General features: G+C 34.5%; 1 protein-coding gene across 2 annotated transcripts in view; it reads right to left on the bottom strand.

The window, feature by feature from the left end:
• LOC105035695 (uncharacterized) overlaps window positions 1–3846 on the bottom strand; it is an 11202-nt gene extending 7356 nt beyond the window's left edge. For both annotated transcript variants that reach the window (XM_010911344.4, XM_010911345.4), the window contains exons 1-4: window positions 3579–3846; window positions 3370–3463; window positions 2285–2334; window positions 1133–1182 (exon numbers count right to left, since the gene is read on the bottom strand). In XM_010911344.4, coding sequence (XP_010909646.1) covers window positions 1133–1182; window positions 2285–2334; window positions 3370–3463; window positions 3579–3605 — 221 coding nt within the window. In that variant the 5' untranslated portion in view covers window positions 3606–3846. The remainder of the gene's footprint in view (window positions 1–1132; window positions 1183–2284; window positions 2335–3369; window positions 3464–3578) is intronic.
• Window positions 3847–15326: the final 11480 nt, after the last annotated feature.

Genomic DNA, 15326 nt, shown 5'->3' with positions numbered 1-15326 from the left:
TACTCGGTCATGAATTCTCTATAAGGAGGAAAGGATCTTATGATGCAAGGCATAATTTTTTTTATACATATGATAAGTAGACATCTTAAGTGACATAGTCATATACATCAACCTCAACGAGCAACCCTTAACTCATCCATACATGCAATTGCAATTACAGAATAAGGTTTGATTGGAAAATGTTTGAGAACATTTATATTTGGCTCTTAACCTGATGTTAGTGATTACTCCTCTAACATGGTGCCAAATTCCTGCCCAAAGAATCTCTAGCCAAAAGAGGAGCCTGCAACAAACAACAAAAGACCTGCTAGAGGATAAGGAGACCTAGATTGCCGGTTACAGGTTCTGGACTTCTGAATACAAGGAGCTACCCAAAAGGTTCCCCTAGAGCAAGAAAAAGAATGGACAAAACGAGGTGGCAAAATTTAACATATGGTGCTAAGTCATCCAGAGGCACAATTATAGGCAATTGTAAAAAAAAAAAAGTCACCCCTCACAAGGAATATACTTATACCATCCCAGATTAAGAGAAGTTTGATGGGAAGCCTGAGACTGAAATGTGAATTCTTTAGGCAGAAGTTACAGGTAGCTGCTAAGAAAGTTGAGCAAAATTAATGCCTGTCATCCAAAAATAGTGTTTTGATCAGATTGTAGACATGTGATAAAAGACAATGAAGAGTCTTAAAGCAAATAGGAAAGGTTTAAATTTTACAGCAAGCAAACAATGACTCTAGAATTTTTAGCTTATTAATAAGCTTGTGGATTCAAGTTCTCCAGCTAATAAGACATGCTATTATACGGATTTTGAGTAAAACTTTACACTTTTCTTGGGAAATCTTGAAAAAAAAAAATGTGAGTGGAATGTATACGGATATAAAATTCAGGAATACAATTAGCCGGATAAGATTTTGATCCAACTCTAGATTTAAGAGAATAAATATTTGATTGGGTTTGCATTGGCGCTTTATTTTAGTTCATTCAAGACTATTAAGAAATTGCAGTAGAATAAAAAACAATTCCTCAATCAGATGTTTAACAAATAACTGCCAAGAAAAGGATTTATGCAGCAGGATGATCAACAATAAATTACAAAAAAGAAACTGCATATCATGTATAATAAGAGATGTCTTACCTATGATCCGGTGACATCTTAGCTGGAGCATATAACTTTCGACTCAACACCTGCAGGTAAGATATGTAAGCAAAGATTGTAACCAGCAACATCAAATCAATCATCAAAGCAACAAGGAAATGGGTTAGTATTTTTTTTCCTACTGGTTTCAACACTAATATTCTTAATGCAGTGAGATTATTTTAAATTTAAATACTACAGGAATTATATAGTTCATCTACTAAAATCAAGAGGTAAGATACAAGAGACTTCATTGCCATAGAAATATGCATTAGTTAGCAACAAGGCCAATCAGCTAAATAGCTCAATGGAAGTGGAAAGTATACATATCGCACAACGAGAATGAAAAACACAAAGCAAAAAGGAACCAGTAGTTCAAAACATGAGTGAGGTATTCTACATATACAGGCCTAGACATTGAACTTTGAGAAGGCTTTTACAGATAAGTGGTTCCTCAACCTCCAGCAAGTGCAATGACTTTGAATACATATGCTCAGATAGCAACTCTACTAATAAGACTGGCCCTTCAACAAACAAGGGGGACTTCTTCCTGCCAAAACTCTGTCTCTGTGGCCTCTCATAATGCCATTCATTCACATTTGCTGGACTAACTTAATAATGCTTCCCAGATATACTTCATCTTTCAGCACAAATCTCTCCCTACACATATGACAATTGAAGGTTTACCAACTGCATCCAAATGTAAGGAGGATGAATGGAAGCCTAATGCCCCCACTTTAAAGAAAAAGAGAGAGAGAGAGAGAGAAATGGTGCAAGACCTTCACATAGAAAATCACAAGAATTGTACGTGTAGCCCATTCAGATATACTTGACAACATGAAGTAATATAGAATTCAATTAATTAGGACTCTAGAAAATGAAGGTGGTTTTCCGTTCCAAGAGAGTCGCTATTGAAAATAACTTTGTCCATATACTTCCACATTTGCCAATTAGATAGTATAGAAACCTAATAAGAACTAAGTGATGTGCACAAATAAAATTAATTTTTAAATGCAGAAAAACTATTTTTCAAAGTGATACACTAATCTTGATAGTAAGCTACAATGCATAAGTCCATAAAGCGTCTCAAGAGTACAGATTTCTAAATATGAATAACTGAAAACATTGCCACATGCCAATCTCAAGAAATACCTGACTCCAGCTGCCAGGGGCTGCACAAAGATCAACCACGCGCTTCACCCCTGTAGATCAAGATTCTTTGTATTCAGAGATTTGTTGCCAAATTATTGATCCAAATTTTTCAAAATCAATAAGCCATTCTATACATTGTGCATATTTACATGGGCATCCATGCAGAAAAGATGAAATTGAAGTTACAGATACATCTACAACTACTAAAGGCCAAAAAGTAGTTGTATGCACCCACTGACAACAACATAGAAGAACCATAAATTCTCCGCATAGAATGATTATCCAAAGAGGGGAATCATGAAAAGGGAAGCAGCTAGATGCAACGTTGAAATGAGATGAGAAATCAGTAGCGGAGAATCATTCTAGCAATCTCAAATGCAAATTTCTTTAGTTACTTTACAACAAGGAACTGCAGTGCTTAATGATTGTTTGACAAATTTCAGCCATTCTGTACATCCAAGCAAGGAAAACAATGACACATTGTTAGTAGTAACCTACAAAATGCAAGTTCTCTGAAAGTTGGAGGACGTCAGACAAAGCCATCAATGCAAAACAAAAAAACCTAAAAAAATCAAGTCAATAACCTAGGGAGAAAGTTTTGCAATAAACTGACCTTTTTCTTTTCAGGGGAAAAAAAAAATCATGTTTAAGAAATTGTTTAAGAAGGCAGACTCCAAAGACAAGTCTCTCGGACTCGATGCTTTATAGTCAACAGATGGAAAATTTTGGATAATCTAAACAGTAATAAAACCAATCAAGAATGAAATTTCTGGATAATAATATTTCAAGGTCCCACTGATCATTTAGATCCTCAAAACCTAAATTATGAATGATAAAAGATATGATGAATAGGAACTTTACTGCCTCTATAAAATGGACCGACAGATAGTATTTTCTTGATCATTTGCCCAACCGACACGAATTAATTCTCAAAAAATAAATACTTTCGAATCCATTCTCTCCCTGTCAATTACGCTCTAGATTTCAGGGAGATCGGCTCAGTTTTAGTAGATCGCTTGACATCAAAGGGAAGCCAGAAATATAAAGCGAAGAAGCCCAGCAGATCGTCGGATAGGAATGTTCACCTTGAAAGATGTTGAATTCCTCATCGATCTGGAGGAGCTTGAACGCGCTCCGTGCCCGCCAACCCTCTTCTTTTGCCTTGCGGTAGTAAATATCCTGGAGCACAATCAATATTAATAATAATCCTTTTTTTTCTTTTGAAAAAGAAATTAATCGAAGCCCGGGAACACCAGGAAGGAATCCCGAAGGAATGAAGCAAGAAACTGGTTACCCTCTTGTCTTTGGATGCTTTTCCCATATCCTCGCCTCTCAGGAGAAGTCTTTTTTGCAAGCAAAATTACAGCTTGGAGAGGAAGGGCCTACGCTTCTCCAAGGCCGACTCCACTCGCCGGCTCTCGCAATATGACCGTCGAGAGAGGGACCGTCTCTCTCTCGTACTAAAGGGTTGAGGGGACCGACTCTCTCTCGTGCTAAAGGGGTTGAGGCTCGCGAGGGTAAGGGCCTTGAGAAATTAATTATTGCCTGGACCAGCCCCCAGGTAGACCAGCGCAGTTCTCTTTGCGAAATACAAGGATGGATGTGGCGTGTCATTCACCGTGGAATTTGGATGGTCTACCTGCACCAAGCCTAGACAATAATTTTTCCAGGACCTTAGGGTTCACCGCACCCACCTAATCTTCTTCGCAATACGTGGCGCTAGAGGGCTTCCGGACTCTCCCTTATAGCAGGGAAAAAAAAAAAAAGCACACTTTTTGATAACAGAACTCGATAAATTGAAATTTTTGTATTCAAAGGGCAATCTTTGGATAAAAAAAACTTCAAATCCTATAAAATATTATCCTCATAAAATTGAGAATGATATTCCTAAAGGATCAACTCACTATCATGTTCCGAATCTAACATTCGGCTTACATACGGTGTACTCATTAAGTCAAGTTCTTAAGAATATATAACATCTTAAAATTCGTTGCAATATCTCAATATCTATAAATAACTAGCTTATAACATCATGCGATGCATAGAAAAAAAAAATTTAAAATAATATTTAATTTTATTTATTTATTTTATTTTATCTATTTAGATATATATTTTAAAAATATCATTTAATGTTTGTATATTAAGATAGATATTATTTTAAAAAAAAAAATTAAAGTAGAATAATTTTATATTTCATATTGTAATAATTGATCATTAAATCTTTTTGTGTAAATTGAAGCAAATGAAGAACGAATGCACGTGTCAAACCCATGGCTCGAAATAGATAAATATATTAAATAAAAATACTACCAATACAGAAATCTTTATTTTAATATATATATATATATATATATATATATATATTAGATATCATAGTATATATTAGATTGTCTATAAATAATTATTGGATCTAATCCAATATAATGTTTGATATAACTCACGCATAGTCAATCACTGAATCAAGCTCAAATTGACCTTGAATAAAGCTTGAACCAAATCCAATTGTTAAAAACTTGATTGATTACTAAACCCAACCAAAACAGAATCTGAATTTAATCCATTTGAATTTAATTTTTTACTTTGTCTCTAATCAGGTAGCAAAAATAAAGCCCTTGTAAAATCTTTAATGGTATACCAAAAAGTAAAGTCCGACAATATTTTGTAAAAATATTTTTCTTAATAATCTAAAATATTTTCTATCCGGATGCTTTTGGATGACCCTATGGTGTGTAATATAACATGTCCATTTTATCAAAGAAAAATGGATGACTCTCCATGTACTTATAAGCCTTTTGGATGCTCACACCTTCTGGGCAGTTCTTTGCAAATATACGACTTGACATGTAATTGATTGACCCAAACTTAAGCTCAATTCGATCTTTGTTGAGATAAACCCAATCCGGAAGTTCCTTCCTTGCATATGTTTTACTGCACCTTGATGCATGTGTAGCTCTTGTTTCTCCAATATCGGTGTCTTGTCCCTGGCATTCTTATCAAACAAAGCACCAGAACTATCTCCCAAAAAAACCAAAGCACCAGAACTCAATGTCTCCTTCGATGATGCAGGGGGTATTAATTTCCTCATGGCAATTCCAACGCACTTGCTTCCCCTCCCTCTTCCTTCAGGAAGTAAACTCTTGTAGGTTATGAATGGCGGTGAGAGTGATAGGGAGAAGGGGAGAGCACTTCGAGCTTGGACCTCGAAATGGGAGTGAGACCTCGATGTTCTTCGACCGATGGTTCTTGGCAAAACATAAGTCTTCAAAAAAGCTCAAGATGAGGAGGAGATAGATCAAGAATGTCATGGAAACTATAGATCAACGATGAAGCTCCATGGCCAGATGAATCTTGAAAAGAAAAGCTTCGACTCTCATATGGAGAAATATGATCCTAACTTCGATTTAAGATAGATCTCATCGAGGTTTCTTCACAAGAAAATAATTAAAATCTAAGGTTAGAGATTTTATATCTTTTCGTCTCCTCCAAGCTGTGGGAGAGAGCATCCAATGCTCTGGCCCGGCTCCTTCACCATCCTCAGGTACTCTCCTTCCCCATGGAAATCGAATGGTCCAGTTCCTCGAGGTAGAGGTCGCTAGAGACAATGAAGACAGCATGGGTTCGAGCTTGGGAGAGAGAGAAGCAAGGGGTGAAGGAGGTGAGGGTGTGATATGAGAACATGAAAGGTATCGGAGGAGCAGTCATGGTGGGGGGGAGGTGGGTGGCCCTCTCTCTCTCCATTGCTCGAAAAAAGCGTAGAGGCAAGATTGAACTTTTTTTTTAATTTCTCCATATGGCTTTCTCTCCCTCTTCCTAAACGTGTCGCATAGAGGCTTCTCTATTAAGGGCCTCTATTTTAATATATATATATATTAGTCAAAAAACTGTGCATTGCACCGGGTCAAATATATGAAAATAATTTTTCTTCTAGATCTGATCAAACTAAAAGGATTTATATCTAAATAATAAAATAATATTTTTTCAAATTCTTAAGATCACTTCATATTCTCAACTACTTATATAAATAGATTTTAATTGTAAGAATATAATAATATCATATATTAATAACATAATTTAATGTGAAGAGGTGTTCTTTCTAGGTGGTACAAGAAAACTCATTTGAGAAGCTGAGTTGGCAACACTCCAATACTCTTTCATAGAGTATTGTTATATATATATATATATATATATATATATATATAGATTGACTAGGATCCAATTGATCGGATCTCAGCTTCCATCTGATCGGATCTCCCTCCGTTGGATGGGCGCATATCTCTGAGATATATTTTTGGGCAAATAGAGGATTTCTCTCGTCCCGTTAGCTGACCTGGCATTGCTTAAAAAAAATAAGTCAAAAAAATTAAATGAGATCGAGTCATCATTTTCTCTTTGGCATCTCTTCTTCGCTTAAGGCTATGATGCTGCTTTAATGGGGATGGGACTGGAAAGAAGAGAGAGAGTATATCTTTTCGTTTGAAATAAAACTCTTCCCTCCCTCTCACCGGCAAAATCTCCTTCTTTCTCCCTCTCTCCCTCTATTTTTCTCTGTTTCTCTTCGAAAGAAACTTTTTCTCCACTTCTCTTCGACATAAATAGTCTAGTCTATCTCTTTTTCCATCATAAATACATAGTCGGCTCTCTCTCTCTGGTGCAACTACGTCACCAGCTCTCTCCATCGCAAAAACATCGCCAACGATCTCTCTTCAGTGCAAATACATCACCAGCTCTTTCTCTCCATCATAAACAAGTCAGTGGCTCTCTTCAGTGCAAACACGTTGCGGACTCTCTCTCAGGTGCAAAGACCACATCGACATTTACTTCTCTCCCTCTCTCCCTTTCTCTATGTGTAACCATCTCGTTGGAATTGTTTAGGATATAATAATTGAGTGTAAGGTATATACTATTGTCACTTCATTAGAGGCTAAATATTTTGGCTAAATATTTCAATGAAGATATGACATGCGACATTGTAAAAAAATTATGATATAGAAAACATAGAGACAGTTCAATCACTGTCCTTTGATAAAGTCAGTTAAATGTTATCAGTTAACTTACTAATTAAAAGATTTTTTAACATTCAATGATTATGCTTATACTAGTGTGAGTGATAAATGATTACTTTTAGCATGAGCTGTAGTTTGAAATGCCTAGTTATAACTTACTAGAGCACTTCTTTTTAATAGAATAATATCAATTTGAAAGTTGATATTTAATAGTCTCAGTTTGATATGCATCAGTAAAATTGAGCTATGCATTTGAATGAATGTCACTTATACTTACTATATTTCATTATCAGTAAATTGAATTATACATATCATGGATGTGGATGTGAAAAGTATGTACGATGACAAGATGATAGCTATCTTTAGCACACCAACTATTTTTGTAAGGAGAAAAAGTAATGTGCATGATCACATTTTACTCGATGACACTCCAAAGTCATTCAATAATCATAAAGAGATGGCTTCTGAGAGAGAAGATTATATTGAGCGGAGTTCAGAAAATGATGAAGGTTTAGTATTGCATAAAGGTATGATCTTCGAAACTCAAGAAGAAGTAATGGAAACCTACAACCAATATGCATATAAAAAAGGTTTTGGTATTCGGAAGGAATCATCTTATCAATCTTCAAAAGTAAAGAGATCGGCAGACAAGAATTTATATGTTGTAAAGAAGGGGTGTATAAGTCTAAGAATATTGCAGTTGATGAGCAAGATCATGCAATACAAATTATGCCATGCAAGGAATGATAAAGTATTTGCACTGGATGTAAAGCCAAAATGCGTATTAGAAAGACTGAAGTTGGCAAGTGGGAGGTTACCATGCTTTACAACGTTCATAATCATGAGCTCATTTATAGCCCATCAAAAACTCACTTTCTCCAACTACATGAAAGGAAGGGAATAATTTCCCTCCAGAATGCCCAAGTTGCATTTAAAAATTTTTCTAATATTCTACTTGATTGAGGATCAAATTCTTACCTGAATCATAGCAGAACCAGAAATTAAATTTTAAACTATCTGATATAAACCTTCACGGAGGTCTAAATATGCAGACCCTCTACTTCCATGAACGCCAAACACCGTAGAAAAGCGAGATGAACTCCAATCCAATTGTCTTCGCAACACAATCAATCGAGAGATGAGATGTGCTGGTGTGACTCCTCAAACTAGTAGGTGGGACATCCAAAGAGACCCCACGCTCAAAGAAAGAGGGACGGCAACAAGGGGAGAGGCCAAAGGGAGGAAGGGATCTCTCTCTCTTCTCACACCTCTCTCTCTCTCTCTCTCTTTCTCTTTCTCTCTTCTCTCAATCTGATTTGTTTGCTATTTGCTATGCATCTATAGGTAGAGATCCTCTCTATTTATAGATAATTTCTATGATCTAATGAGAGTACGACTCCTAACTCAAATCTGATTTAAATTGATCCAATACTCATAAAAGAAGGATTCCTATATGAGATAGAATTGCCATCATTTATGACATCCACTTTGCACCCACTCCCACACCCACTTGGGATGTCCAAATAAGCACCAAACTAGATTTTGGTCATCCTTCATGAGGGGGTATTCTTAGTACAAGTGGGAATACTTATATCTCATCCAAAATAGATCTAATTCGAATTCGATTTGAAGCTGGTTCGAAATAATTTCGAAAGACTGTCAATTTTCAATCCTTTAGAACTTTTGTATCCAGTCTAACTTAAATTTTAGATCCATTTAAGTTTAATTAATTTAGATCTAATCTAAAATTAATTAGTATTTAAATTTAATCTTTCATATGCTCCATAGATCATAAATCAGAAACTGTTCATCCCCGGAATCGAACCTGAACCTCATGTGTAGTGCTAGCTAGACATAGTCAACTCTTCAATCTCGTTTGATCTATAACTTAATTCTCAATCAAGTTAGCTTATATGTTCAATGAAGCCTAGTACTTTCAAATTGGACATATAAATATAGGTCAATTCCTTCCTACTTTGTTTGACTTGTGTGCTGACTCCATAGGTTCAAACACTAAATCGGTAGCACAGGAACCAATTTCTGCACTAATCAAGATAACATCTAGCAATGATTTTTGACATCCAGATAGGTCGAATTATCGTAAAAAAATATTTCAGAACCCATACACATGGTTACCGCATAATTCATCTTTTTGATCCTGAATACTCTAAGATGGTCTCAGGTTAACTATCAATTGAAATTACTTCATCCGCATTGTATTTCAACTTTTCAAATCTATCTCATTGATTATCTTGATCAAGATTTTACTAAATTGAAATACAGCGATACATCAACTCCAATAATCTGGAGGGGTCAATCCCATTTTGATCCACACACAGACTTCGCAAGTACTTGACTGTACCCAGTAGCTTTTCATCACTGCATTAGAAATCTAGATAATCCGACACTAAAGTACAGTGAATTACTTGCAAGTCACTATGGTGATCTTAGGTCTGAAGGACACTTATACCTATGTATTTCACGAGTAACTCTTAATAGCAGAACACTCAGCAGGTGAGTCACCGGTTCAGTGATGATGTACCCTTACATCTTACCTGTATGCCATATCAGTATCACCACACTCTTTAGTTAAGAGGACAACCAACTCATATGGCACGCAACGACCTCCACTCGATAAACGTTATCATCCCGTAATGACGTATCATTTGGTCATAAATATGTTTAAGAACTATACGATAAATCTTCTCTTTATCGCATACTAGCATAGTTCTAAGGACTTCATCACATCACTAAAGTTCAACAAAGATATTATATTGTGATAAAAAATATTAAAATAATTTTTATTCATTAAATAATAATTCATATACAAGGATGAACTCAATCGTCAACTAATTGATTTTAGGACATAATTTCCAACAACTCCCACTTGGACTAAAGCCAATCGGGATAATATCTTATACCCATCTTTCATTTGAAGTCATCAAACTCTTTGATCCCAAAAGCTTTAGTGAAGGGGTCAGCTAGGTTCTCCTTTCTGTTGATTTTCTGAAGTTCGATGGTGCAGGACATGCTTGGTGTGATGGTGCGACTTGGGTTCTTTTGCCTGAGCTATGACACTAGAGCTATCATAGTATAGCAATACAGGGCCATTAATGGAAGGTGTAACTCTCTGATGAACTTTCACAACCACACCGCCTCCTTTGCAGCATCCGATGCAGTAATGTATTTCACTTCACAAATAGAATCGATCACAGTATGTTACTTGAAACTCTTCCAGCAAACAGCTCCTCCATTCAGAGTAAATACGTAGCCCAACATGCTTCTGTTGTTATCATAATCTGACTGAAAACTAAAATCAGTATATCCTATAAGTTTCAAGTCATAGTCTCCATAGATAAGCCATTGATCTTTAGTATTTCTCAAATACTTAAGAATTACTTTCGCAATCTTTCAATGCTTCTCATCCGGATCGGACTGGTACCTACTCACTACTCCTAGTGAATAGGCCACATCCAGTCTCGTACATATCATAGTATACATGATAGATCCTACTATTGAAGCATATGGTATTCTACTCATGTACTCTCTCTCTTCAGGAGTTGTCAGATAATCCTTCTTGGAAAGAGTAATTCTATGACCTATCGAAAGATAGCCTTTCTTGAAATTATCCATATTGAACCACTTCAACAAGATATCAATATACGTGGATTGGGATAGTCCAAGCATCCTTTTAGATTTATCCCTATAGATCTTCATCCCAAAGATGTAGGATGCTTCTCCCAAATCCTTCAAAGAGAATTGTGATGATAGCCACAGCTCACACTCTACAAAGTTGGAATGCCATTTTCTAGTAACAGTATGTCATCCACATATAACATAAAGAAAATAACTACAGAATTAGAAGTTCACTTATAGACGTGTGATGGCTCGGCCCGGCCCATGTAACAATCCAGCCCATAATACCCAAATCTTCTTCCTCCTCTCGTCGGTTCCCAATCGGAGTAGGAAAAAGCCCCCCCTCTGGCTCTATTTAAGGAGAAGAATTCTCCTCTCTCCCTCTCACCGAAGATTCGAGACCCAGTCGATGGCAATCGTCAGAAAATCTCCATGGAGCCCCATCCTTGTGCCGTCCAATTGCTCGTCGGAAAAGCCTCGCCAGCGTCGGAGGTAAGCCTCCTCCCCTTCCTCTCTTCTCTCCTTTCCTTCCCATGTCTGTGTGCACGCTCGCCGGCGATCGGAGTCGCTGGATTTTATTACAGAAGAAATCTTTATTTTTATCATTTTTCTTCGATTTTTCGACGCCGGTGGTCACCGCCGACCACCGGTTTGGTCCCTCCGGGCCATGAGATCGTTAGCCCTTGTCGTCGGCCACCGCCATGCCGGCTGCGGCCCTTGGTCGGTCGAGCAAAGGAGGGGACCACCTCGTCCCCTGTTTCGGTCCAAGTTAAAACCGAGAGAAGAAAAGAAGAAGAAGAAGAAGGAAAAGAAAAGAAAAAGAAAAAGAAAAAAAAAAAGAAAAAAAAAAGAAGAAGAAAGAAAAGAAAAAAAAAAAAAAAGAAAAGAAAAGAAAAAGAAAAAAAAAAGAAAGAAAAGAAGAAAGAAAAATAAAATAAATTAATTAATAAATAATGATATAAATAATAAAATATGAGAAAGAGAGTTTCTCTCTTTTCTCTCTTACTTCAGCCTGAACTAGTATTTTCTCTCTCTAAAATTGAACTTTCTCTCTCTAGACTTTTCTCTCTAGATTATTTCTCTCTCCTAAGATTTTTTAAAATTTTAAAAAAAATGATGATGAATTTAAATGATCCTAGTGATGGATTTTTGATCAGTGATCACCGGACGGCACACCGACATCCACTTTGATCATATTAGATATTTTTTAGATTTTATTTCTTATGATTTTATTGAATTATCCACATGATAATTTCAGCATGATTTGATTCGATCGATCGGATTTGTTGAATCATATTGTCTGAAGAATTCAAGATGAGTTTTCTCTCTCTAAAATTTTCTCTCTCTAGAATTTTCTCTCTCTTGATTGATTCTCTCTCTAAAAAGGTTAGTGAATGAAAAAATTTCTTTTAATAGTCCTGATCTGATGATGAATCTTGATCTATTATTGTTGGGTAGTGTATTAGCACCCACCTTGATCAGACCATGAATGTTTAGATTTGATCATCTATGATCCCGATCTAGCCATGACTTGATTTGATCATGTTGATTTCACCAATCGAGATATTGGACCAATCGTAATGTTGGATTGTGTTATCTGATCAATTCGAATTGTACCTCATGAATTCTCTCTCCTATATTATCTCTCTCTACTTGATTTTATGAAATCGATGAAGAATTCGGTCCTATCATTTCGAATCTGATTTGATCTGATAGTCAAACTTTAGATCGTTTAGGTCTAATTAGATTTTGATTAGATGAATTAGATGATCGGACCCAATCTAAACCGTTGAATATGATATTCGTATTCTTTCTAGTTATTGAAATTGATTCTGTATAGATTGTGGATGTTTGATCATAGGATATCGCATATGATCTACGAATAAATTTTTGGAAGAAAATTTATAAAATTATGTGGATTTATTGGAATGCGTTCGAGGTAAGTAATATTTCACTTTTTTTTAGATTTATCGATAAATTATAATATATTTTTCTGACATGATTTGTGAAACGATGCATGAATTGGATGAATGATATTTTGTTATGAAAATATCTTATTTGAAATGTTATGATGAAGCATGATTGAACATATTGATTCATAATGCATTATATTGATGATTTCGATACTACATGATTATATATTTTATTATCGAAATTAGAATATGAAACATGATTTATGAAGAATTCTGATATAAGAACAATATGAATTGACAACCTGACTATGTAAAGAATCCCGCAATGGGGGCATATACGTTGGCAATTGATTTGTCTTGAGGGTTCATGTCGCTAGAGAGACCAGCGGTTCTGAAGACTTTACTGCCAGATGATTTGCAGCTCACTGCAAAAAGATACGCGGTGTTATGACCCTGCCACAGAAAAAATATGGTCATAGCTCATGGTTGACAAAAAAATTTAAGAATGAAAGAAATTGAAATCTCGAAAGAAACTTGAATTTTTTTAAAAAAATGAATTTGGCATGACTTATATTGCATAATTGGAAATTAATTTCGAATTGATGAACTCGATATGCTTATTTTCTATAAATGATTATTTATCTAAATGCTGATAAAATCTATTGAAAGTGATCATTGCTTACTGGGCTGTCTAGCTCATTACCTCCTATTTTACTATTTTTACAGATGTTGAGGATTAAGATGATACAAGATATGAATGGAAGAGTGATCAGAAGCAGAATCTCTATACTTTTATTTTCGGTTGAAAGTCTTATTGAATTTGATGTAAGGACTATGAATCATTGTTGAATTTATTGAGATATTAAAAAAAAATTTTAGGTCGTTATATTTTAGATTTAAATTATTGAATAATTATTTCACTCTTATTTTAGGATAGTATGATAAGATGCCTTACATGCTTATGAAAAGAGTTTTCTATGAGTATCGCGGTTTCATGATCCTCGATTCACAATCTCGGGTCGAGGGCATGATAATTAATATGATATCAGATATAGGTGGATGAATTATAAAATATAGAATCAGATATAGAATGGGTGTAAGTGGATAGACACCGGAGACATTATAGTGTAGATCTTTGATGATTGTAGTAGGAGAAATATTTATAAATTTTGATTAAATATTGAGATTATGTATAAAAAGATCGCAAGAGATTATGACATATGGAGTTTGAAATATGATGGATAATCTATAGATCATGATATGATTAGTTAGATCTTAATCGAAAGTAATCACAAAGGATTAACATAAATTTTATTGTGCATTATGGTTATTAATTTGATCATTGGTTATTCAAGTGAATCGTAAGTTCAAATTCGATGTGAGAATATACTATGATATTACTTCTAGTTGAGAAGTTGACTATTATTGGAAAGATAAAGATTTGATGATAAAATATTGTTCCAGGATAGACTAAGAAAAATCTTTTATGATGCTTGATTGGAATATTTATCGAAATTAAATTTGGTATGTAGATTATATATAAAGTGATATATTAGGATGAATGCATATTTGAGGATATTGCAAAGAAACCTATTTCTTATTGATGAAATCGATTATGAGGTTGTAGAATATTCATCGTACTGGAATCTTTAATCATCATTCTTAGATCTAGATAATAGATCTTATTATGTCTCTTGGAGACTACATGATGTGTATGAAATTTTAATTTAAAGATTCGTATCTAAGTTGATCAAAAGATTTTCTGATATTATTGTTGAGGTTGTTAATAAAAAATTGATATCTTAGATTAAGATAAAAGATCTGATTTATATTTATTTAAAATTATTGAAATCATGTGAATTTATAATTTAAAAATTTTGAATTTAAGAATTGATATGGAGTTCCTTTGCTTTTGTTAATGAGGTCCCTAATTGAATCTACTATTAAATAGAGATTTGATTTTTAAAGCTTGTATGATTGTTATGAAAGGATATTTGATAGATATTGAAGATCCTGATGATAGAAATTTTAGAAAAAAAAATAATGATTTGAAATTCTTATATATTCTGATTATATCCAAATTTGATGGAGCATCGAAGGATTTTTTTCATTGATTTGACTTATAAGGATTTTTGATTTGAAAATTATCGAATTGAATTGATATAAGAATTAAGATTTGATTCATATTGATTATAGTAAATCTATATGATAGTTTAAATATGATATTAGACTCAAAGATTAATCAAGATTATTGTACACCAGTAAAAATATGAATGAGAATCAAAAGTTAATCTTTGACTTCAATTGAAATTTGAAATTTTAGATCTTTTCTATTGATAAGATAAAAAAATAATTTGATTAAAAATTTTTTGATGAACCTAAGAAATTTTGATTGTTAGACAGAGTGCGCAGCGAAAGCATAATAATCTTGATTACTTTGAGTAAGTCAGAAATGTTGACTCTTTGAGTTAAAGAATTATGATAGATGAT

This window comes from Elaeis guineensis, chromosome 10, assembly GCF_000442705.2.
Source record: "Elaeis guineensis isolate ETL-2024a chromosome 10, EG11, whole genome shotgun sequence".
Classification (NCBI taxonomy): domain Eukaryota; kingdom Viridiplantae; phylum Streptophyta; class Magnoliopsida; order Arecales; family Arecaceae; genus Elaeis; species Elaeis guineensis.
Note: the sequence above shows the minus strand (reverse complement) of the source record. Positions and strands in the feature narration are given on the sequence as shown.